Raw genomic sequence first — 26,313 nt, forward strand, 5'->3', positions numbered from 1 at the left:
ATATTTATCTCCTTCAAATGGATATTTCTTCAGCATTATTAATTTAAGTTATGCGTGAATAAATGAAGTGTGATAGTAAATGATGATTATTGGTGGATTTCAAATAAATTATTAATTTCCATGGAACTAATATTTGTTTGTCCATATATCCAATAAATGATTTATTAACTATAATGCATTTTCGATTATATGAAATAAACACTTCTTTCAGTGTAATATTTTATTTCTGAATATTATTATCTTCAGATCTTTTCCGAAACGCTTTGGATCTTCTACGAAACGCTTTGGAAATTGTCAGACGAATAGACGCATTACTCTTTATAGTCGGTTGTTATTGGAGAATTAGAATTTAGATTGACAAATGTTGCAACTTGAAGAAACTCTCGTAAGAGTATCATATTCTTTTTCCCACGGAATGTTAAATTTTTTTATCCTGACTCAACAAGGTTTCTGCGAGAAATTAAGGGCAGTTGTTCAATGAAAGTTTAATTTACTATTAGAGAGATCCAAGTTTATCCATCTTTCAAAGGAAATCTAAATCAAAGATCACTTGAGTTATTGTTTTCATATTTTAACGTCTTAAATTGTTCTGCAATTCACAATAACAACTATATGCAGAGAAAGTACTATTTTATTTGCAAATTTTTCCACACGAATTTAACTGACTATACTGCGGTACGTCTCTGTTATATTTTGGACTTCTCTAGAACTCGCACGAATATTTTGGCCTCGATTTTGCCACTTTTCGTAGCATTCGAAGAGCTTTGATGCCGCGCCAGGGATGTACTTAAGCCTGCTCACATCAGAAATATATTGACTAGAATAGAGATTATGAACATTAGCATAACTAGTTGAGTTCTTCAACTCAATAGTTGAGATTGTTTGAGAACTAATAATGGAGCTCTTCACTCTATGGATTACTATTTCCTTATATGTCATAGAATGTCACGAATTATACATTACCAAACTTAAAACTTCAATTCAAAAAGGACTGCTTACAGAAAGAAAAGGCCGACGAAACATCAGTAGTTCTATCCAACAGAAAAACTTATAGGTGGCTATAAAACCGTCTCCAGGAGGGGTATTTGTGTTAAGGGGGTTAAAAAACCTCCTCCCCCGAAGTGTGACTCAGATCTTCTTTTTGTTTAAGGACAATATTTTAGTCCCTACGCCTATACTTTCATTTCTCTTATTTCCTACTGAGGTCTGATCGGGAAACTTTCCTACCTACTGCATGCCACTTTTTTCTTCCTTTTGGTTATTTGAAAGAGGTATTTCCTCTTATCTGTCATTCTTATTTCGATTTGTAGTATATTTCTTAATTCCTTATTCTCATGCTCTTTCAGCGTCTCTAATGTCTTCTTTCATGTTTGTTAATAGTTTCAATTTTTCTCTTATTTGTTTATTGGTTATATACCATGGGGCACAAATCGCTGTTCTGATTACTGTATTCAGCATACTTTGCAACTGATCCTTATTATTGTCTTTCGTATTAAACCATGTTACTCCTGCATAAGTTATGCTTGGTATTATCACTATTTTTATTATCTTCAGCTTGTTTTTTAAGAAAATTTTACTTTTAAGGTTGAGCAGCGGCTACAGTCTCCCGTGCAATTGCCTTGCCTTTTTTCTGTTTTCTTCTATATGTTTGTTAAAGTTCATTCTTTCATCTAGTATTTTTCCACATGTTTTGTTTCCTTTTTCCAATCTATAGTCTGATTTTATATTTTGACTTTTTCTGCTTTCTCTCTTTTTACTGTTGTTCCTCCGAAGTAGATTGCAACTGTTTTCGATGTATTCACTTTGAATCTCCATTTCTTGAAGTATTCCATCAGTTTATCTAGCTCTATTTGTTGCTGCTTAGTAATTGTTTTCAGCATTGTACTGTGATAGTAAATGGCAGTGTCATCTGCAAACTGGGCTATCTTGCATCTATTCATTTTTGGTATGTCTGCCATGTATAAGTTGAACAGCAGCGATCCAATCACCGATCCTTGGGGAACTCCGGCTTCAGTTTCTCCGACCGTCGAAATGCGAAGATGTCTCCATTCATTAAAATAGAAAGAGGCGAGCTGGCATGTAGCATAACTGTCGAATAAACTTCGCACAGCCACAGTCGATAATCTGAATCTCGAAACCCCCCGAAACTGAAACCTGGCTACGCCCGTGGGTTGCTCATTATCCAACTGAAATCTAGGTATTTGATAGAGGTTGTGAAGTACCCTCCTACTCTGTCATTAAAATTGGTTCCTACAATAAATAAAGTAGATTGAGCAGCAAGAATTGTATTCCTATTCTGAAATCTCAAAAATACTCAAAAAATAGAATTCGCGAAAAGCTCATTGTATCAAGAGCTCTTGAGCTCCCGTCATTCATGCGATAGTGGAGACCATAGAATTGTTCTAATATATTAAATAAGATGTGATTTATTATGATTCATTGTAATGGTATCTTTGTATATTTTATATAAATGACGAATCATCCTAAAGGCGCCATGAACATTGGAATGATTATTTTACATATAAGTATGAACTAAATTTTAACTGTTTTTTAGGGTGTTTTTTCTGCCAGAAATTTCAATGGTTTCGGTTCTGTACATTTTTTTAAATTTTCTGATTAAATTTTGCATGAAGCTTGAAATTAATATTTTATATTTACACATCAAATCTCTACAAGATCAAATCTGTTATCACATAGATATTGAATTTTTTTTTTCGTTCTGTTTATGTTTCTCTATCTGCTGATGCAATCAATATGAAATTAAGGATGAAGCATTAAAGACTTAATCTACATCTGATGGTTCTGACAAGAAACGCAGTGAGTTTCTAGTCAGAAGCATTCATACCCACTGAGAAAATACTGCAAATGTTATACAGTGGTTTATTTGTCATTTCTATGTCGAAAAATAATCAGATTTTCAATGAAAACGAAATTACTTACAGAACACGTTATTCAATGATAGAAGCACAATTTCAGAGGAAAATATTGGAAAATTCAAAAACACCGAAACTAATTGAATTTGAACCTTGTGATAAAAAATGTCGTATTCAGTACATACATTGCAATACACGTTCAAAATTTCATAATTCTGTGTAGTCAATTCCAGATTAGTTGATTTTTTTTAAAATTTGATTCCTTTATTTTTTAACTTGACAATGAATAGATCACAATCTAGAGCTACGAGGATCAATAAAACAACTGATTTTTATACTCATTTTCCTCGAATGATTCCAAATGTTCATCATTGAAAATAATAAAACAGAACAGAAATTCTAGGAGAACTTTTTGCATAGATATTCTCAAAATCTAAGAATTCTCGAAATAAAGTTAAGCAATGTTGTCCATTTCAACTCGACCAATTAGGTGTCAGAAATGCATGAAATTGATCAAGAATTCCGAAAAATCTACTCAATCTACTCAAATTACTACTGATATCTGTTACCGATGTAATTAGTAGTTTCAGTGGTGATAGTTTGTGTTGCGAATATCATATCGACATTTGACAAGGTATATCTACTCATTTAGGTTAATTATTTGCAATAGATATATGAAATCGTTCCAAGCAAAATTTATTTTAGTAAAGCTAAAGTTTAATGGGTTTGAGTTAGTTTTGAAATATAAAAAATGCACCATTGGATTCAACATAACTTTATAATATATAGATATCGTAATTTCCAGTCACTGCTAGCTTAATTTTTTCATATTTGGAAAATCCTCATTGCCATTTTTTTCGATATTTTTTTTTTTGATGTTATATGATTCTGATGATTCTATCAATACGATATTCTGCAAGAGACTTGAAATTGTTATATTTTATATACATGTTACACGTAAGTGATCCACTTTTCATCACCAGTCATCAATCTCTTCTGAAATAGGTCGATTTTGTTGCGATTCGCAGATGGCAATTCGATCCATAAGGTTTTTTTTGTGTTAAATCGAGTGGTAGCCATACATCGATCTTCTTCTTGGGACCAGCCTTATGCAAAGGGTTTTCTGTGCAAACTTGAGCTCTTGGGCAACTTAAACAATGCCTTTATGACGGTCAGACTCGACAATGTCCATGATTTTATCGACATTTTCCACAATTGGCATTCCAGTGTGTGGTGCATCTTTGACATCGAAATTCTCGAAAGGGAATCAACGAAACCAAAATTACGCAAGACTGGTTATTACAGTATCAGGACTATAAACACCATTTACATTTTCAGGCGCCTGTCTTGCATTTTCCCCTTTCCCGAAGGAAAACTTCAAAATATAGCTTATTTTCTCTTTGCTAGCATCCATCTTTGACGCGCACTCAAACTAAACTGAGTCAACTTATCACATAACTATCAGAAATTTTTTTTAGTTCGAAATCTCATTTTTCTAACGCCATCTAGTGGAACCTGATCGGACTTTTCTTCTTCTTCCTCTTTCATATAGAACGTAACCTGTTCTTTTCACGGAGTCTTTGTGTGTTTGGTCTTTCCACGTCTATTTTTCCGATTGGTTTTCGATTTCGAGTCTTTTGAATCTTTCTTCTCCAGCTCTACTGACATAGTAATTCCATTCTCTACGTCTTTTCCTCATGAATTCATACTACTCAGCATTCATCTCTTATCACCGCATTCATTATGCGATATCTTTTTTTTACACTTAATATATACACATTTCATATTTTGCACGAAGCTTGAAATTGTTATTTCCTATGAACTCCCAAAAATCTCAAGTCCTTTGGTTTTGATTCTCAGGAAGTATTCGGTAATTTTTTTTCGATATTCTTCTTGAATTTTCCATGATTCTAGTAGTTATACGATCGATATGAAATTTTGCATGAGGTTTCACATAGTCAGTAGACATTTAAATCTGCAGTTTTGAAATGAACAAACTTCATTTGAATATTTTGCTTACATATTACTTAGTTTGAATTCGAAACACAAATGCTAAGTTGATGAATTGGTTTTATCAAACCATATGTCCTGTTCTACACACAAAAAATTTTTGATAAATTAAAACTTGACATCTAGGTTTAATATTCAGTTGTTATTTATTTCATTCAAAACGAAGCATTGAATTTATCCATCGATGTGAAATGAATTTATTGTAATATGAAATGGCTTATAACAACGGAAACGACTTTTGACTTCATAATGATCTGGAGTCTTCTCTACAAACCGCAAAACTGCAATTGGCAACTCCCATTCAAGGCTGACTACTGATCACCTTTTATGTACGCAGAATTCTATCGGCAAGAACCAAATTCACACTTCCTGGCGCTATAATGACGCTACCACGGTCCCTTTGGTGAATGCCGCAAAATGAAAAGTTTAACCTAATTCCTCAGATTTAAAGGAAATGTGATAAGGTTCTTTCATGCCTGTCGCCAGACATTTTGAATGAACAAATTGCCTAAGATAAGTTACAATTCAAATCATATTATCATTGCATAGTCTTGTAATCTTTTTGGTATAATTATGGAATGATCAGCATTCATTGAAATGTATGTAAATTGAATAGTTATGGTGGCAATACTAATTACTATCTGTATGCTATATTTATTATGTCAAGAAAGTATCGGTAATTCATAATCAAAAAAAAATAAATAAATAAAAAAAATTATGTCTTCTTTACCTACTCATATTTGAGGTGAGTTTTCAAGGGCTCGATCCCTGAATAGAGTGTTATATCATTTCAGAATTAGAGAAAAGTTGAGGATATCGAAAAACCTAATATTTCAGTAACAATGAATCTGAATGGGATTAAATTTTACGTTTAGGTATACATATAACAATTTCAAGCTCTATATTTAAAAGATGATCGCATTATATCAGAATCTGAGAAAATTGAAGCAGCACATCGAAAACAAATCCAACTGGGTTGAAACTATGTTTATTTGACCATATTGAAAAATAAAAGTATTCCTCATTTTTTCTCTTATAAAGATCCGTTTTCGAGAAATTTGTTCTTAAAAAAAATTATGTGTGAATTTAAAAATGGGTACTTCTGCTGAACTCTACTCTGGTTAGAAGATCCACAGAAATAAATATTTACTACGTTTGAGAATTGAAGCTCAAGATTTTTTTATTTGGAATGATAGGTTTCGAAGTATTGCGTTTGGCACGTTAAATTTTTCCTCAATAATGTGTTTTGCTGTGGTGTTTTGTCCTTGTCAACTCGGCAACGTTTCAAGTTTGAACGTTCGCAGATGGAATTAAAAAGCAAATCATTTATTTATATGAAAATGAAAGCTCTCTGCTCTTATACGAAATGAAGTTAACAACGATAATAAATGAGATGAATATTAAAGCTAATATGGGTGGTTTACAAGCTGAATTCGTTAGTATTATCTAAAATGAAATAGAATCAAGAGAAGAATATTCAATATTCATCGCCAAAGAAATTGCAGTAACTCGTTTATTTTATCATAAATACTTCTATTGTATCGAATTGAAAAAGTGAATTTATGGTTTTTTTAATATTTATGATAACTCATTTCCAAGGTTAAAATGGTATATCTCATGCTTGGAAAAACTTCAGTGTGCAGGTTTCTAGGGGTCGCATAGCTCATTATGGAAATTTGAAATGGCTAAATCTTTTCATCTAGACGGAACTGTAAAAAATTATAAATTATTATTTCTGGTGGTGATACAATATCTTGTTTTAATAATAATTCATTTCTGCTTGAATAACCAATACCCGTTTTTTTTTGGATAAAATCGTGTTTAATATAAAAATGAATATAATTTTTTTTGTTCCGCTTCGAAAGACATGAAAAAAATTTTTGTATCAATCAACGCTTCCTATATTCCATTTCAAACAATAATTATAACTCGACCTTGTATTTTTTGTTACTTCATGATTTCACTCGCCTTATAATTGTTGAGGCAATTGAAACTAACCCCCTGGAATTTTAGTTTAGATGCATGAGTTATTCTCAAAAGTTCAAAAAAAACCTTATTTGTTACCGTGTCACTACATACACTGTATATTATACTGCTCGTATACATACATCACTGCCTATTTGTCATATACTCATTCAAAATATTACCTATTTTCATCGTCATGTCGAAATATTTCTGTGAAATTTTTATCGAAAATGAATTTTTCATAGATAAATATTTCAGGGGAAGGGGGTTTAATTTTTTCCACGAAAGATTCCGAAGGTTTGTTATCGATAATAACAAAACATGGTTTTCGCAGGGGACATTCAACACAGACAGCTGCACTTTCATTTGTCGATTATGTTTATCGGTGTTTAGATGATGGTTTATGTGTTGCCGGCCTTTTCTTCGACCTCTCACGCGCTTTCGATTGCCTCAACATTGAATTTGTGGCGAATGAACTATACAATTTAGGCTTCAGGGGTGTTTTCCTGGAATGGATACACTCGTTCCTAACTGACAGAGCTATGACTGTTAAAATCGGTGATTGCTGTTCTGAATTGTTCGACATATTTTTGGGTGTTCCGCAGGGATCAATACTGGGACCGCTCATCTTCATTCTGTTCATCAATGATCTGCCGGATCATGTAATAGCAGATTTGATCGCTTTGTTTGCCGATGACACCTCCTTTGCTATATCGGCCCGAAACCAAGATGAATTATTGAGAAAGTGTGCCTTCTTGATGCAAAGTTTCAATGACTGGTGTCGTCAGAATGCCCTAATTGTTAATCTTGACAAAACTGAGTGGATATTTTTCAAGTTGAGATCTCAGAATTCTTCATCAACTTTGATATATAATGAAATTATTTTCACTTCAAAGCCATTTGTGAAATTTTAAGGAATTTATGTTGATGAACTGCTAAGTTGGAATACTCAAATCGAACACTTGAGTAAAAAACTAAATAAGGCGTACTATGCGATCAGTAGAGTTAAAGACACACTTCCCATTCAATCTGTTCTAAATGTCTACTATGGCTTGTTTCACTCACATTTGAATTACAACATATTATTGTGGGGTAATTCGGTGAGTGTATTCAGAATTTTAATTGCCCAAAAGCGGGTACTCAGAGCGATATTTCGGGTGAACGTGCCTGATTCTTGTAGACCTTATTTTGTAAATTATAAAATTATGACAGTTCCTTGCATCTACATGTATAACTGTCTTCTTTATGTAAAGGAAAACTTCAGCAACTTCATAAAGTTATCTCATGGTACAAAATATAACACCAGGAAACAATGTATTCTCTCTATTCCTCGGCATAGAACTTCTAAATATGAGAGCTCCCCATATTATCAGGGGATTAAACTTTATAATCATCTACCAATAGAGATGCGAATGCTCGAGTATTCTGCCTTTAAAAAGCACATAAAAAAGCTATTATATAATATACCAAAGCTTATTATAGTCTTAAGGAATATTTTGATGATAATTTGTAAAACTGATAGCTAAGATAATATTTTTTTTCTTTATTTTTGTAGAATGTATTTCTCTGTTTACTGTATTTTGACTTGTCCCATACATACTTGTTATTTGTCTAAAGGAAATGAATAAAGATTATTATTATTATTATAAAAAAAAAATGTGAAAAATTCAGGGAGGTTGGAATATTTTTGCTCAAACGATTCCAAAGGTTTATTATCAAATCAAAATAAAGATTTTTTTCATAAAATGTTGCCAAGAATTATAAGAAAACTTTCAAACGACACAGTAAAAATCAATTTAAAGGACCAAAAAAAATAAATGTAGTGTAGTAAACATAGGTCTTGTAATTTAACGGATTAATGGAATTTATTCGAAAAATGGTGGACTCTGATTGGTTCAATTCATAATGAGGAAAGTTATCGATCAAAATATAGGAGTAGTATGGAACCTTCAAGACTTTAGACATTAATCTTTATGATGAAATTAATACTAATCTAGTGTGTCATTAAACTATATTTTTTCGTTCTCTCTCGATCCTTTAATTTTCAGATATAGTTTCCCACGACATTCTTTCAACTCAATGCTCTCAGCTACCATAAATCCATCGCCAATCGGAATAACCGTAAAGTATTACAGAGCGAGAAATATTAACCAAAACTAATATGTCTTAAGTGTCTCTCATATAGTTAAATTTTTATGGATAACCCAAGGTAAAAGAATAAAGCATTCCTTCAAACCAAGATAACAAGGAGTTTAATGTCTCCCCGTATATAATTGGCCCGCTAAGCACGTGCGTAACAGTGGCGGCCTCTTAACTTCTCTAGATGCACGTTGATGAACGGCAATAAACACAATCTATATAATATGTGACGTTGATTTTGGAGCGGAATTTTACTGAAAAAAACACAATTACTATTTTAATTGATCATCTATTTTACCGTATTTCTTTCTTCATCAATTATTATGGAATTGAGGAAAATTATTCTTATTTTAATTTTTTTCTTGTTTTCATTTACTTAAATTGTTATTTGTTTGTTAAGGTACATGGTTAAAAATGCTAGGCTTTTCTTATTTACTTATTTTTTTCACCATGGTATTTATCTACGCCACTGTCAAAAATTATTCAAAAATTACAATTCATTCCAATATATTTAAAACTACAATTTCACACTGGAAAATATTGTTTCTATTAAAATTGTGCTAAAACAGATATCGACTTTAAGTATTTTTTGTTATTTATTTTTAAAATTTAAATTCTTGAAAAAATATTTGTGAATTGGTTTCGCGATATAGAAGGAAGCAATTTTTAAAAATTTCACTCAATTACGATTTTTGAATTCGATTTTTAAATTTTTGTTGACGTTTTCATTCTCTTATTGCCTAATAGCGTATGTTTTATTATTTTATATTGTAAAATTTGATTGTATCATGATCATTGTTTTCTTTATCGAATGTTATGGAATTGAAGTGAATTATTCTTATTGTATTTTATTTCTTGTTTTATTCAATTATGTTGTTGTATGTTTATGTTCAGATACATGGTAAAAAATGCCAAGCGTTTCTTATTTACTTATTTTTTCAACCATGGGCTTTAGTTACGCCGCTGCATAAAATTATTACAAAATTCCAATAGATTTAAAACTAGAATTTTGCAGTGGAAAATATTTTTTTCATTATTATCGTGCCAAAACAGATAACGAATTTCGGTAATTTTTGTTATTCATTTTTTGAGATATTTATGTATTTTCAAAATTTAAATTGTTGATTTAATATTGGTGAATTGGGTTCGCGATATAAAAGGAAGCAGTTTTCACAAATTATATTCAAATACGGTTCTCAAATTAGATTTTAAAATTTTTGTTGATGTTTCCATTTTATTATTGTCTACTAGCATATATTTTATTATGTTGTAGAATTTGATTGTATCATGATCATTATTATGTGATATAAAATTAAGATAAAATTTAAAATTGGTGTTTGTAATACTGAAAAATAATTTTGAGCATTTTGTGGCCTCTTTTTATCTTGAATGCTCTTCAAGATCAAAGACGAAAATAATAATTGAATTGATCATAAATCAATTTTATTGATTGCTACTCGAATGGGATTCATTTAATAATAATTGTTATAACCTACAATTTCTCAATATTTCCTAACGATAGATGAAATAATTTCCCATTGTAGTTAATTATTTTTCTGAAGAAAATTCTTACTTTGGAATATTTACTGTTGACGATATGTTACCCAATTCATTTTTGCATGATGTTATTCAAAATTAATAAATTCCATACGATTCAGATTGATACCAGGACTCTACAGTGAAATATTCCTTATTTAACTTCAATCAGGGTTACCTATGTTTTGAATGCCGTCTTCAATTTTTGCGATAAGGTTTTTGAAAATTTTGATTCCTTGTTTTTAGCTTTGAATTGATAATTCAAGGATTCGAGCACTCGAGGATCAATTTGATTCAGCAAATTATTTTAATATCAAACGATTATTCATAAAACTTGTTCATTCAAATGGATTTAAGGAAGAGAAGAAACTTATCGATAATAATTATTTTTGTACCAAGGACTTTGAGTAAATGTTTATGTCCCGAGGGTGACTATTTGCAGGAATTAGGCTATCTCTAGGGATAATACAAGATACAAGACAGACAACAATGTACTGAGTAGTGTTGACTTTTCAGGAACGAGTAAATTTAGTGCTTCGACCATTAGCATATTTTTGAATTCTGCACAATCCAAAATGTCAACAGTAACATGCTCTTCACTGTCGAATTATACTAAAAACAACCCTGTTTTTGATTTGATATTTTTTATATTTTCACTTGAAAAACTCAGCTGTCCTTCCTTTTCACTGAAAATATGTCCTATTTGCATAATTCCCTAGGTAATTTTGCTGACGATATTCAACCCGGTATGTTTCAGAACCATTGTTATTTGTTGCGGTATGAAGAAATTCAATCACGCAGGTAGCAGTTCCTCGCCTCGTCAATTCCACACTGCAGCGATGTAATAGAATTTCCTTTACATTTTAACCGCGGTATTGTCATCCATAATTTTTCAATTTTCAATTGAGCTTAATTATTTCCTTTTTTTTACGAAATATATGAACACGTTTGAAAAATAGTAATTTACGTAACAAGTCCGGAAAATAGGGTTTTTTTGGACGAATAGACAAAATTCCAGGACTCGCTTACGCTCGTCCTGGAAGTCTGTGAGTCCAAACAAACATTTTCGGGCGTGTTGCGTACAATATTTTTTCGGCAACCATGTAAAATAACACTATCGCTGCTGCTTTCCATATTTGATTGCGATAAAAAAACATGCGAATTTTTGACAACTAATTTCATATGAACTGTCAGCCGTTATCTCGGTTGCTATGGATTCTATGATTCTTTTTCTAGTCCGGTAAGTACGTACTTTCCGGACTAGGCCGGGAAATGCTACTTTCTCAGAGAAAAAGCGTCCGGAAAGTGAGCACTTCCCGGACGGTTGCCGAAAAATTATATTACATTGTATTAAGTATAATATATAAAATAATTTTTTTCAATTTCATAATTGTTTAATGCCTAGTTCCCGACAAATCATTTTTTAAACTTCATGAGTGTTCATTTAATTTTTCTCTACGATTGATAATAAGGGGAAGGTAAACTCACTGATACGTTTCGAGAGAAGAAAAAAATGGAATTAACATATCAAACAGAAACCTTCCAAGAGTAGAATAATATGCAGGGCGATTTATTAGCCCACCGACAAATTTGCCATCTTTATGAAACATCATGTTATTTCAACAAAAAAACATTCCCATTGTGGAAACATATACCGTTATCGTATACTGGTAATATCTAGCGTATTTGACAAGATAATAAAAAAAAAAGATTTGAATAACAATAAGTTCCTTCCCAATAATGTATAAAAAAGGTTCTTACATTTGACATCCCTGTGGTAGCTATCCTCACTTTTTATTTTAAAGTGACACCCCCTGTATATTGCAAGTTGCGTGTCATTCAATTTGGAATACAGCGGTAGGCCCTACTTGGTATTTTTTCAGTAATAACATTAATATTTTGTGACTTCTTAATTATCCTTATAAAAATGAAATTCGTCCACCCAAGTTTGTACAAACTTCACATATGAAAAGTAGATGAATTTTTTGTTTTAAAAAATCCTATATTTTTTTATAACAAAACACTTGCTCCAAATGTTTTTTAGTTTTTTGAATTGCATAGTGGGTATTTTGGTATCGTTTTATTCCAAATAGAATGACACGCAATGTCCACTGACAATATACAGAGGGTGCCATTTTAAAATGAAAGGTGAGGGGTAGCTACCACAGGGCTGTCAAATATACGAATCTTTTTATACATCATTGGGAAGGTACTTTGATGTTTAACAATAGTTATTTTTCTAACAAGTGTGGAAAGTGATACTTTTCCGCTTCGCGTTGTTCGGTCAAGCTGTCGAGTGCGGAAAAGGCACCTTCCACATGAGTCAGGAATAATATTTTTCCTACTACCGTAAATGAAACACTTTCATGGATAGTTTCCGTTTTGATATTGACTGACGATATCAGAGAATGGTTTGAATTTTATGATTGGCGCATAGAGACATACCAAAATTTTATGATTGATGCGACTCTTTAATATTTGCATGCGGAAATAACCCTTACCATTCACTTTCCGCACGCATGCGGAAATTTGGAAAAGTACTACTTTCCAAACGTCAAGTGTGGAAAGTAATAATTTCGAAACGCTGATAGGAAAAGAATTTTTTTTATTATCTTGTCAAATAAGCTAGATATTGCCTGTATAGGATAACTTGGGACCCCTGGAATTCGATTTCAATATTTCAAGAAAATGAATGGCTTCAAAGGTTTGATTCATGTCAATTGATGCGATTTATTAATAACAAAAAATAGATATAACTTAGAAACAATCGTAAATACACTTGTCAGTTGATTGACAGTTGGTATTCTAATTGTCTTGTTCTGTTACACTAAAATTGTAGCAAACTGGTACTAAGTTGATAAGTTACACCTTAAAATGTACGCTTACAGCACGGAAAAATCCCAATATCATATTTATTTATGGCTATTTCAATGGAAACGTACGCGCGTCAGTGAACAGACAAGTGTTTTTACGCTTGTTCATACTTTTTTTGTTATCAATAAAGAGAATTAATCTGTTGAAGCCATTCATTTCCTTAAGTAATTGAAATGAGACCTATGGCCCTATAATGTTTTTTTGTTAAAATTACATGATCATTCATATTGCGAATAGGGATTCACGGCTTGTCTTGATATTCAAGCTACTTGATTCGGCTTAACTCTAAATCAACTCAAGTTCAAGTCAAGTAGTAGTTTTTCACTGTCAAGTCAAGTACTCGATAAATAAATACTTGACATTGAAAAACTACTATTTGACTTGAACTTGAGTTGATTTCAAGTCATGCCAAGTCAAGTAGCTTGAATATCAAGTCAAGCCGTGAATGCCTAATTGCAAAGTTTGCCTGTGATCTAATAAATCACCCTGTATAACACAGAGTACTAATATACGAAATTGAATGAAATTATAGATGAAGGAAATCTTCCGAATTGGTCTGAACACAAAAATGACGAGCCGCCTTTGGTGGCCCCATATGAGCGTGTGTACCGTGAGTGTTACATAAAAGTTTAAGATGCATCTGATAATTGCCCCTCGGTGGGCATTTAAGTGGGTTCAAATACCGCCATGACCGATGACCCCCCGACCCCTCGTCCGGCAGATGGTCGAAATTAAGACAAATAGAAAGAACCATTAAAATCGAGTCGCGCGAGCCGACGATAAAAGTCTATGGTCGTCTTGGGGCCGGCTAGCGTTTTGATATAGGTACATAAATAGAATAGAATGTATAATAGCATCGACAATTGGCGTTCTTATTCTTGGTAAGCCGATGACGTATCGGATTATCTCTGGTGAATATTAAAATACCGATTCTTCCAAACCGAGGACAACGGGGTCTTCGTGTTCATTATTCGATATCTGTATTGCACCAGCCTTGAAGTTTTTGTTGATATTTTCTTTCATAAAGGGTGAGAACTTTGCAATTCCGTTTTAGGTTACAGCTGATTTTACCTGATTGTTTAGTTCGGTTTGGCAATGTTTGATCCGATGTTCCGATGATAAGAATAATATTAAGAATTCCGTAATCCTAAGGCAAAAGTAGGATTTTCGAGTTTTATAGCTCGAGCGGAGGACCATCCAACCAACCATTCGCTGTTGGGTCAAAAATTAACAGTGCTTAGTGGTTCAGAATTATTGAATCATGATACTTGTCAGTGGGCCTAAATATTAGGTGTACAATTTTGCTTCCGCCGTTTTGCAAACGATGACTGTAGCGGTAGATCGTAGATATCATACAATAATATATTTGTAAACATAACGCGATTGAAATATTGGTCGATTTGTGTCTGCATCATAAAGTTACTCTCGATTAAACATGTCAGCTTACGAGTCAAATTCTCGTCATTTGTGGGAAGTTTTAATTTTCTGCTTTAATATGAAGAAATCTGCGGCTGAGGCCCATCGAATGCTCTCAAATACCTATGGCGAGGCCGCTATTAGTGAAAGAACATGCCGAAAGTTGTTTTAACGCTTCAAGAACGGTGATTTTGACGTCGAAGACCAACAAGGCGGTGGAAGACAGAAGGTTTTCAAAGATGCAGAATTGGAGGTATTACTTGATCAAGACTCATGTCAAACGCAACAAGAATTGGTAGAATCATTGGGAGTGACGCAGCAAGCCATTTCAAAACGCCTGAAAGTCATGGAAATGATTTGGAAACAAGGAAATTGGGTGCCGTACAAGTTGAAACCGAGAGATGTTGAACGGAGTTTGTTTGCTTGTGAATAGCTGCTTGCAAGGCAAAGGCGAAAGGAATTTCTGCATCGCATTGTGACTGGAGACGAAAAATGGGTTGATTACGATAATCCCAAGCGCAGAAAATCATGGGAATATCCCGACCATGCTTCCACGTCGAACCAAATATTTACGATTCCAAGATCATGCTCAGTATTTGGTGAGACCAGCTCGGCGTAGTGTATTATGAGTTGTTGAAAACCGGCTGAAACAATCACAGGCGATCGTTATCGAACGAAATTATTGCGTTTGAGCCGAGAATTGAAAGACTCCGGTCCAACCCCACTCGACGTATTCTCCAGACGTTGCTCCCTCGGACTACTACATCTTTCAATCAATGGTACACGGCCTGGCTGACCAGCACTTCCGGTCTTATGAAAAAGTAAAAAATTGGATCCATTCCTGGATCGCTTCAAAAAATTACCATTTTTCTCAATGCGGGATTCGTACGCTGCCCGAAAGATGGGAGAAATTAGTTGCCAGCGATGAACAATACAATAATCATAAATGTATAACCAACTTTTTACAATAAAGCCTCGAATTTCGGAAAAAAACGGAGGAAGCATAGTTGTACGCCTATGTATTTTTCCATCAGGATGTAAAAATTCCAAAAACGTTTGAATTCATCATCGACATAATGGAGATACCTAGTGGGAAAAGTAGTGTACACTCAGTTCAAAACAAAATTAGAGATATTTCTTCTTACAAATGACTTATTTTTATGGGATATTCATATAACTTCTTTGAACAACGATCTAAATTGTAGTATTTCAATATTTTCGATTTATGAATGAAGAATTGATATTTTTGGTAACTTATCATTTTTGGCAAAAAAAAATGATGATATGGTATATCTACAAAGATATTTTAAAAATATCCGTAAAAAATCTTCGTAAAAAATTATTTAAAAAAGGGGCTAAACCCTAATTTTGTGAAAATGTTCAAAAAGACTCGTAAAGCACAACCTTTCGATGAAAGTTGGAACTATTGTAATATTCATAACTTCTACTGATCATTCAAACATTCTGGCAATACCGCACATGATTTTTGTCCCTTCTCCTCTGGGCAAATATTGACAGATCACGAGAATGTCACGTGGTGGTGTTCCCTCTTAATAGTCAGAATAGTCTTAATGCATAGCTTTCATATAATGAACGGCTCAACATAGTGGAAATTACTTCGTTTTATTTTATTTATAATGAATTTCCGCCAAGTAAGGACCGAATCCATTAAATAAATGAACGGCTCATTTGTCTCTTCATCAGCTGTCGGACTGTCGACTCTCAACCTTGCTCTATTGAAGGAAACAATTATGAAAACTATTCACTCCTCATCCTCGTACTTGAAAACTGGAACGGCTACTAAAAGTTCTTCGTCGAATACCTGAAAAACCCGCCAGCATAATGCAATAGTATTCCGATCACGCGTTGTCCATCGTTCTCTTCAAAGAAGAAGTAGCGGATTTCACATCTTTCGTACCCACTTCCTCGGCGGCTTTCCGAGAAAACTTCCGAAAATCGCATCGCTCGCCTCCCCGCCCAGAACCAGTTCCAATCGAAACGAAATTCTTTCCCGGAACGATTTCCCCTGCCAGCGCGTGAAACGTTTACGTCACCGACACGGTCAGGCCGCGGATTCGCGCGTACCAACTTTTCGACATTCGAACGGCAAACTCGACTCGAAGTGCATGTGTTGTTAGCGGACGTCGTACGGCCGATTTTGTGATTTTGTCGCTCAACGACCTTGTCTGTGAATTAAAACTTTCAGGAACGTTTTATTTGTACACCGCGGATTGACGTTGACGTCGCAACCGCGTCATTAACGATTGTGTTTCGAATTTTGTTTCGCTCACCATAGCCTACTTATGTCTCAGTTAGTGCCTTACCTGAATTTTGGTTTGGAGGACACTCGCAGCTACGAAAGTGACTATTTCTACAACCACGATATTTCCAAAAAGAAAATGGTAAGTGCACAGAAATCCCTGCTCGTAATAATAAAGTATGATTCATCAAAATTTGATTGATTGCTTATCAGAAACGTAAACATATTTATCATGCTGTGAATCCGAGATTTGGTAATGTGGTTCATTTAGGTTCTTGGCAACTACTTGCCAGATTTTTCCTTGTCGTTTAACCTTTCCTCAATCTGGTATCAGTGATCGCATTGAAAAATGTAAAGTATTAAAACAGGAAATTCGTTCTCGATTTGCGTCATACCCTGAACGATTTAATCAGATACATATTTGAATTATAAATGATATGTCATTCAATTTCTCTAATTTGAATCGAACATTTATTAGTCTATCTATCAGAAATCGACGTTTTTTCCATTTCGCCAAAACTCGATATCATAAACCCGGAAATCGTAAAAATATTGTTTACACGATGGGATAACCTCAAAGTTACTGACTTGAACGTTTCTATTTTATTTTCTCAGCATAAAGAAATTTTTACATGCAAACTATTTTCATTTCAGAACCAATGAATAATTTAACGATAGAAGATTGTAAGATTGTATTTAACCCAGAAAATCAAATTGAATATTCTCGACATATGTTTTATTCATTAGTTACCCATGATTTCGCGTAATGCAACACGATTATCTGAAACATCATGGTCAAAAAAATCAAAACAAAAATGAGCAATATTTTGCAAAAAAAAAATTGAAAGCAATATGTTCTCTTTGGAAGAAAAAAGTATGTCAATTGTAGGCAACCCACGTTACTTCTCATAGCTTGGAAATGGCGTATTTTTAATCGTTTAAGGATACCGCAAAACCAAGTTTTGTTTTCGCCTTACTTTGGTATATTGGCGGATCCGATTCAAATGTTATTCTACACGAATGATTAGAATCTACCCACATTCAATAATAAATATTTTAACTGACACATTCTGAATTGTTGAAATTTTGCCAATGTTTACATTATCCATTTCACGGTTTGATTATTCTTATATAGATTATTATTTCGTATATAGATATGCATTTATTCGTAGATATCAATTATATTTGTCACCTTTGACTGGAATATAAGTTAATCTGTAATCACATTTCGGCTGAATACTCACTAGGAAATAATAACTGTTTTGGAAAATGCATTACCTACAATGTGAAAAATTTATAGTTATTGGAGTTTTGTTTTCAAGAGCACCTACATATTTATATTTAATGAGAGAATTTTATCTGTAACTAGTAGATTATTATTTATAATAATAGGCCGTTGTCATTTCAACAATAAATTGTGGGAATTTTCTTCAAATATATAGGTATACATATTTATTTCATTTAACAAATCATGAAAATGATGAAGATAGTTGTTATGGTGCAATGTTTAAACCTAAGATCATTCATTTCGGATTACGAAAATTTTCGCAATTTCACAGATCAGAAACTATTAGGAATACATTTTTAGGTAGAAGTATTTTAATCTTTTATTATTCATTAAATATTTATATTGTTTTCTATAAATAAATAAAAATGTTTAGAGAAGTGCGGATGATAATTCGAATTGAAATCTCTATCATGAAAATTGAAACTAGTGTTATGGATATTGATTCTCTAACTAAATGTTCATATGGGATTGAATTGCGATTATCCCTTCAGAATTTTTTTCTTAAATTTGTTTGTATTGATTTCATATCCTCTAAGACAAACAAAATTTTGTATAGGATTTGTCAATACACTAAAAATAATAAACTTTTTCTGAAAATAAATATAAAGCAAAATCTGAAGCAACAAAAAAATACAGATATTTCAATTCATTAAATATTTCTGTATAGAATAAAATCTTGAATTCATTTTTTCATAACTTTTAATTGAATATGGTAAATTATTGTACATTCTTTGTCCAACTATTGAAGGTGGCACATGGAGGTTTTTATTCTGTCTTATTTTATTTTTTATTTCCACAATAAACATTTCATTGGATTTTAATGTCATGGTTTGGATGTTACGGTGTACCAAATCTCTGATGGGTTGCGAAATAAAATTTTTAAAGTTAACCTGCTTGACAATTTTGCAGCATTTCATCAATATTTCGCATTCCTATTAGCGCCATATTTATCAATAATGTATGAATTTCAATCATTTCAAAGTGATACTGTTAGTGGTCAATTAGCTACAATGACTCATTCAATTCGTGGATGCCTTGATTGAAATAACGAACCATTCTCATAAAACTATAAAAAGGTATCAGATCTAAGTCCAGATTAGACCAGAATTTCAAGTCGAGTACTCAGCATTGACAAACAAGACGGCGTGTGGTTTGTACGCCTACGGTCAAGAATATTCTGTACCTACATTTATTAATGAATGCTATCTTCCCATTTCTTAGGCCAGACGTTCCTTAATTGAATGGTGTTTCGAAAACCATCATTAGGCGATATTCTAGACCGTCATTTACGTCAACTTAACGACTAGCAGTAATGATAGTTAGTGAAATTCTACTATCATATTCCATGAAGAAATTGATCTCTTTGTATCTATATTTTCATGTAGATCTTCGACGAAATTACAGATTTTCATTGGGTGGTTAGTGGTTTATAGTTTACAGTGTTTACACCGTTTCAGCGATCAGTTCAAAAATTAGTACGCTCGTTAGTACGCTTTATTATAGGTCAGAGACCATCGATTTATATGAGGTTTTCACTATTATTCATTTTAAGGGTTCGAAATTGCGGTAAGTGCTTATTCATTAATTTTTTTGGAATGAAAAAAAAAATAGATGAATTTTGTTTGAAGAATGAATATATGTATGATATTAAAATTTCGAACAAACATTTATTCTTTCATAAATTTTCACATAAAAATGTTATACAAAAAGTCTTGTCAAGGGCTGAAAATGCGTTTATACTAAAATTAAAAATAAGGACTTTAAAACATTTGAATTCTGCGTGTGGCAGAAAAGGACAGTAAATCAGAGGAAAGTTTGATATCATGAAAAGTGATGGAATCTCGACAACGCTGAGGAGAGAGAGGAGTTGTTACATTTTGGTAAATTACAAGATTGCCACGTAGTATATAAACACCTCTTAATATATTTATTGATATCGAATTTTTACGCACGCAGTCAGTAGTGTCATTTTATATTTAAAACTGGAACTATCTCGTATCTACTTATTCATGATGAAGATTCGGTAGTCGAAATGAATTTTATCTTGAAAACATTCGATATTTGCTCTTTCCCTGATTCTTTCAAGAATGCCTTGCACATAAATGTTTCTCTAAGAGAAATTAATTATAATAGGCCAAAAAAGCACATAAATAGAATATTCATTTTGTCAATGGCATGACGTCACAAGGGATGATAATTGACAAGAGCATTCACCTTGAAATGCACACGAAAACAGGCATTTTCTAAATGTTGTATTTATTTCATTCGTATGAAGCATTGGTTTTGGTTCGATCTAATTTTTATCTGCTTTGCTAACGTTTATCAGCATTGATATAATTTATTGACTTCATAAGAGTTTCAATGAATCATAATTAATCTTTCAGTATACAATGAAACGTAAGGAATAGAAAATAGAATCTCAAAATTTGTTTTGTTAGCAGTAAAAAGATTGTTTTAAAAATTCTTACAACTGGCTGTCATGCCGTTGTTAAAATAATTGAACCTACGTACACGCATTTATTCAGCCAAATTAACTTATGCACTAATTATCTAATCCTAATATCTTCTGAATGCCGTGTCTTTTGTAGTGACCAATAATTCCTTTTTTTTTGTCTTTTTTTGCCTCGAAGACGGAATTTGAGTTTATGAAAAAGTTGGCTAGAGTCATATCAGATGAACAAGGTGGTTGTTTTGGTATTTTTTGTGGTATTGAGGCGCAAAATCTCTAATTTTCTTACCATAAATCTGATTTTTTTTCGAGAGTTGTCCAACAATTTGAGTCCTATAACACAGAACTTAAAAGTACAAATTAAATATAGTTTCCTTTCTTAATTTAACGATTGTAAAAGTTGCAAAGCAAGTACGCATGAGACCAAACCACAAAAGATACATAATGAGTAATCTCCGTATAAGTAAAAGGAACTGTGTTATCAATTTGAATTTAGCGACAATAAGAATTTCGACTATCTCTTCAAGTGCCAACTGTAAATAATAAATTCCCGGTAATTATTTCACAAGTATATAAACAATAGGTAATTCAAATAATGCCTTGTTGTTGATATTGATTGTTACAGTTTCATATTTCGAAATTTTGAATATCTGAATTGGTGGGCGCATTTCGCTATCGTTTCAAGAATTATCAAAAGTAAATCTATCCCGTTGAAAGAAAAAGGATTCTTTATAAGCTTCTAATTGGCTTCCGGATAGTTTCAGGAAACACTCAGGTTCTAGATGATCAATAAAATGTGAAAAGGATTAAGACGATCTTTTTTATCGTTGAAGGAAACATTGATAATTTTATCTCTATATGTAGTCCCAGAAAGTAATAATTTTGAGTAGTTTTTGGGAGCAATTGTGTTTGGCTTCGTCTTCATCGATATCTTCATCGACACCCATCACTCGTTTTGAAGAAATTGATTGATATTGTGGGAGAAGTTATCGGAAGAATTCAAGAATGAATGCATTTTCTGAACGGTCGGTGGTCCTGGAATCGTAAACATTTTCGATAAATCAAAATTCATTGTTGAACTTTCCATTGTCTAGCCATAATCCTTCGGTTTTTTACTCTACATTCAGGCACCAGTGTCGATACGGCTTATCTCAACTTACGATTACAAAGTTATCGAACGTCTTTTGTTTCCATTGTTAGCTTTCAATAAAGCCTACCATGTTTCTGTAACACTTTGAGCACGTGCAGATTTCGAGCCATTTGACTCATTTATCACGATTATTTAAACTCTCCTGGCGTAATAGACTATCTCGTTATTTCGTTAAAAATCACGTATGGAAAATCTTTATCAGTATTCCGGCCTTTGTTTCAAAGCAGAACAGGAAAACTCCATTATCTTTTGTTTTATTTGTTCAATAAATATCGCGCCATTTTCGGAGTCGAATTTTTACATTTGGTATAAGGAGCGGACTGTTTTTTTCTTACCGCTTATCTGCCGATCGTGTCGGTCAAGCGTTACTTACGTATTTGTATTTCAATGGCCTTTATCAACGTTGCCTGCCAATGAAACAAAGGAAAATAGCCAATTTATATGCATGCTAATATCCGCTTACTTTTCCGACCAGACTCGCCGACTGTAGAGCCCTTTTCTGGAGATGCCTTGAAATTTCCTCGGTAGCTAAGTACCGTGATATTATTGAGAGGCTGTTAAGTTATCTGTTTTATCTTGAAAAGAGTGCGGTATCGCTAACAGGCCAATTGAAAAGTCCCCGGTCCACCATAGTAAAACAAATTTTTTGGGCAGAATTCGATTTTATTATTCAACATAGTTGCCTAGTACGATTCGTTTTTCGCTTCAAAATAGGCCTCAGTTTCGGCGATTACTTCTTCATTGGCGCTTAATTTATTTCCAGCGAGCATTCTTTCGAGGTCTGAGAACAGGAAAAAATTGCTTGGGGGCAGATCTGGCGAATACGGTGGCTGCAGAAGCAATTCGAAGCCCAATTCATGCAATTTTGCCATTGTTTTCATTGATTTCTGACACGGCGCGTGGTCTCGATGAAACAGCACCTTTTTTTTCTTCACCTTTTTTAACGATTTCACTTTTAAACGATCCAATAACGCTATAAAATAAGCGCTGTTGATGGTCTGGCCCTTTTGGAGGTAATCAATAAATATTATACCTTGCGCATCCCAGAATACTGATGCATAAACCTTGTCAGTTGACTAATGTGTTTTTTCTCGCTTTGGATTCGGTTCATCGTGTAGAATTCACTCAGCTGACTGTTGATTGGAGTCCGGAGTAAAATGATGCAGCCATGTTTCACATGTGTCACATATCGACGCGAAAATTCAGGTTTATTGCACTTCAGCAGCTTCAAAAACTGCTCAAAATCATTAACACGTTGTTGCTTTTTTTTCGATTGTGAGCTCGCGCAGCACCCATTTTGCACACAGCTTTCTCCTGTACAAATATTCGTGAAAGATATGATGTACACGATCAGATGATATCTTTACAATGTCTGCTATCTCGATCAACTTCACTTTACGGTCATTCAAAATTATTTTGTGAACTTTTCTTATTTTTTCGTCGGTGACAGCCCCTTTGGGCGTCCACTGCGTTCGCCGTCTTCGGTGCTCATTTCACCACGTTCAAACTCAGCATACCAATCAATGATGGTTGATTTTCCTGGTGCAGACCCCGGAAACTCTCCATCAAGCCAAGATTTTGCTTCAACTGTATTTTTTCCCTTCAAAAAGCAATACTTTATCAGCACACGAAATTCTTTTTTTTCCATCTTTTTTCTAATAATAAAAGTAGCTACACTCACAACGCAATATCTCACAAACTAATGGTCGGACTGCTGTCAAATTTTGACACGTATCGTTTGAAGGTTGGTACTAACTAAAAATCATATGGATTTAAAACTAGCACCGCCATCTGTGCATCTGACCGGGGACTTTTCAATTGGTCTAATAATGCCATATTCCATAAAAATTCAAATATTGTTGACAAAAAGAAGAAAGAGTGAAATAGTATTCTTTGTTTTAAGTGAAAGTAAACCAAGGTACCTACTTTCAAATTGTCAAATAGGATAATTTTCCATGGAACATGCGCGAAGAAAAAAAATCCTTTTTCTTGCCATAAAAAACACTATCCGGACTTAATATGACACTTCAAAGCTTTCTTCAACCTTAAAATTGATTTATGGAACACGTTACATTTAATAGAGAAGACTTTTCACGTAGAAGGATACTTGACTTTCGGTTATGGAACAATAATCTCAGAAATAGGTACAGAGTTGAATAGAAACTGCAGGTTTTCAAGTAATAAATATTTATGTTTTGCCCATTCTTATCGATCTATTCAAGTTAAAAGGTCCTAACAATAATTATTTCCATATTATGATTTTATTCAATTCTGGAATTGAGTGACAAGTAATAATTCCTTCAACAAGTTCAATTATTTTCATATTATGATTTTATTCAATTCTGAAATTGAGTGACAAGTAATTCCTTCAACACGTTCAATCAATGAAACCCCATTAGAACACTTTATCTATCCAGTAACAGAACACTGGAGGTACAATTAGCATACCGTATCCATTGTTCGAGTTTGTCAACAAAGATATCCACTCGACTTCTAATGGGTTTCGCTTGAAATTAACTTTCTAGGAGTGGTATTTTTATGTTGTTATGCTCGAAGAGCTTTTTCTGATTAGAACATATTCGATACATCAATATTTTTTACGGCCGAAAATAAATCATTTCGAAACAGAGCAGGAACCTGTCGTTATTCTCCAACAAATAATGTTCTTGTGAACGTTCATTTTATCAACTCATTTTCATTTAATGGGAGCCTTCAGGTTTGAATGGTCCTTCTTATCGGTCCCTATCTTCTTATTCTGCGAAATGTTGTTGAGAGGTTAATACCTGGAGTACAAATTATTTTGTCGTTATCTAACAATAACCAAAAATGTTATTAATATTTTGAATGTCTAGATCTTCTAGACCAATTTTGGGTCTATTAATTTCAATGAAACTCTTTGAAATATAGGTATAGAATCTTTTCTTTGGAATTTGGAACTTAAAATATAATGAACAAGGCAGTTATATTGCTTCAAGTTTTAGAGAGAAATATTGAACCACATAAGTATGGAAATTTTTAGTTGACTTTTGAATTTTGCCAAGTCAGAATGTAAATTGTGGAAGCTCTATAATTTTAAAGGGTTTTTCAATTTTGAGTCAATTCAATGGATCTTTATTTCATTTTAAAGAAGAAGGTATACCATTAACGATAGAAAACGATATCAGCCAAATGGACGCCACAGCTACGGTTGCAGCACCATGTCTTATTCATGAAATTTTTCTTCGCGAATTCCATCTTTTGAGTTGATTGTGGATCATTGGCAAAGATCTTATCTTTCACGTCACCCCAAAGAAAAAAGTCTAAAGGTGATAAATCACAAGATCTCGGTGGCCAATTGAAATCACCTCTTCGAGAAATATCACGACCAGGAATCTTTTCTTGCAAACTTGAGATTGTTTCGTTTTTTGTGTGGCACGTAACGCCTTCTTGCTGTCCACATCAATATCTTCCAATTCTGTCCATTTTGGAATGCCTAATTCCCAATATCGACGAGGATACGACAAACCTAGGTATTCGTCACAAATACGGGCTACAGCAGCAATATTTTCAGTTGTTTTTGGCTACGCACACGGTTTCATTTCTTCACATCATTAATTTTTCCCAATAGCTCAAATCTTTCCACCAGTTTCGCTGTTGCCGGCCAAGAAGAAGCTTCACGATGTCTCAAAAGTGCTTTAGTTTTGCGAATTGCGATTACAAAATTTTCATCATTTTTGGAGTAAATTTTAACAATTTCAATGCATTGTTGAAGCGTGTATCGTTCCAGTTTTAGTAATAACGTAGTTTTTACATGTTGAAGGTCATAAGATGACAGTTTCAAAGTGTCAACTGCTCAAATAGCGAGCTATTCAAATTGAAAACCTTATATATTTGAGTTTGAATATCACTGGAAATATTGAATGGATTTAAGTATACTTCTTGCCCTTTTCAAATTACTTAATTTATTATTATGGAAAATAGTATATTCTGAAACAAGTTGCAGAATGGATTCCTATTCCAACACGAATGCGAAAGTGTGGATGAGTGTTGGAATTGCCTTCTGCAACGAGTATTAGACCAAATTTTCTCTATTTCTATTAGTTTTGTGAAACATTGTCGAAAATCAATAAAAAATTCAAATTATACACACTAGTGACATTTGTATTGTATCTTGGCGGTTGGTGTGACTGTTACGAAAATTGACAGATTACGGAATTTGAATTTAATTCGTACGTTTCAAATTTTGGAATAATTTATAATTACGCATTGAATTCGTGAATTACGTCTGACGAAATCGATTTAGCATCAACAGAATTGAGAGAAATTGCGAATAATGTCGCAAATCATTTCACTTAATCCAAATTATATTGTATT

The 26,313-nt window shown here is 33.2% G+C and overlaps 1 protein-coding gene across 2 annotated transcripts in view; it reads left to right on the forward strand.

The window, feature by feature from the left end:
• LOC123671713 (transcription factor kayak) overlaps nucleotides 1-26,313 on the forward strand; it is a 103,859-nt gene that overhangs the window by 21,371 nt on the left and 56,175 nt on the right. The window contains exon 1 of one of the 2 annotated variants that reach the window (XM_045605701.1): nucleotides 16,890-17,215. The exons of the other annotated variant lie outside the window; for it this stretch is intronic. Within the exon in view, the coding sequence (XP_045461657.1) occupies nucleotides 17,117-17,215 (99 nt within the window). The 5' untranslated portion in view covers nucleotides 16,890-17,116. Of the gene's footprint in view, nucleotides 1-16,889; nucleotides 17,216-26,313 lie in introns of those variants that run through there. 2 annotated transcript variants of the gene reach the window in all.

This window comes from Harmonia axyridis, chromosome 1 (assembly GCF_914767665.1).
Source record: "Harmonia axyridis chromosome 1, icHarAxyr1.1, whole genome shotgun sequence".
NCBI lineage: Eukaryota > Metazoa > Arthropoda > Insecta > Coleoptera > Coccinellidae > Harmonia > Harmonia axyridis.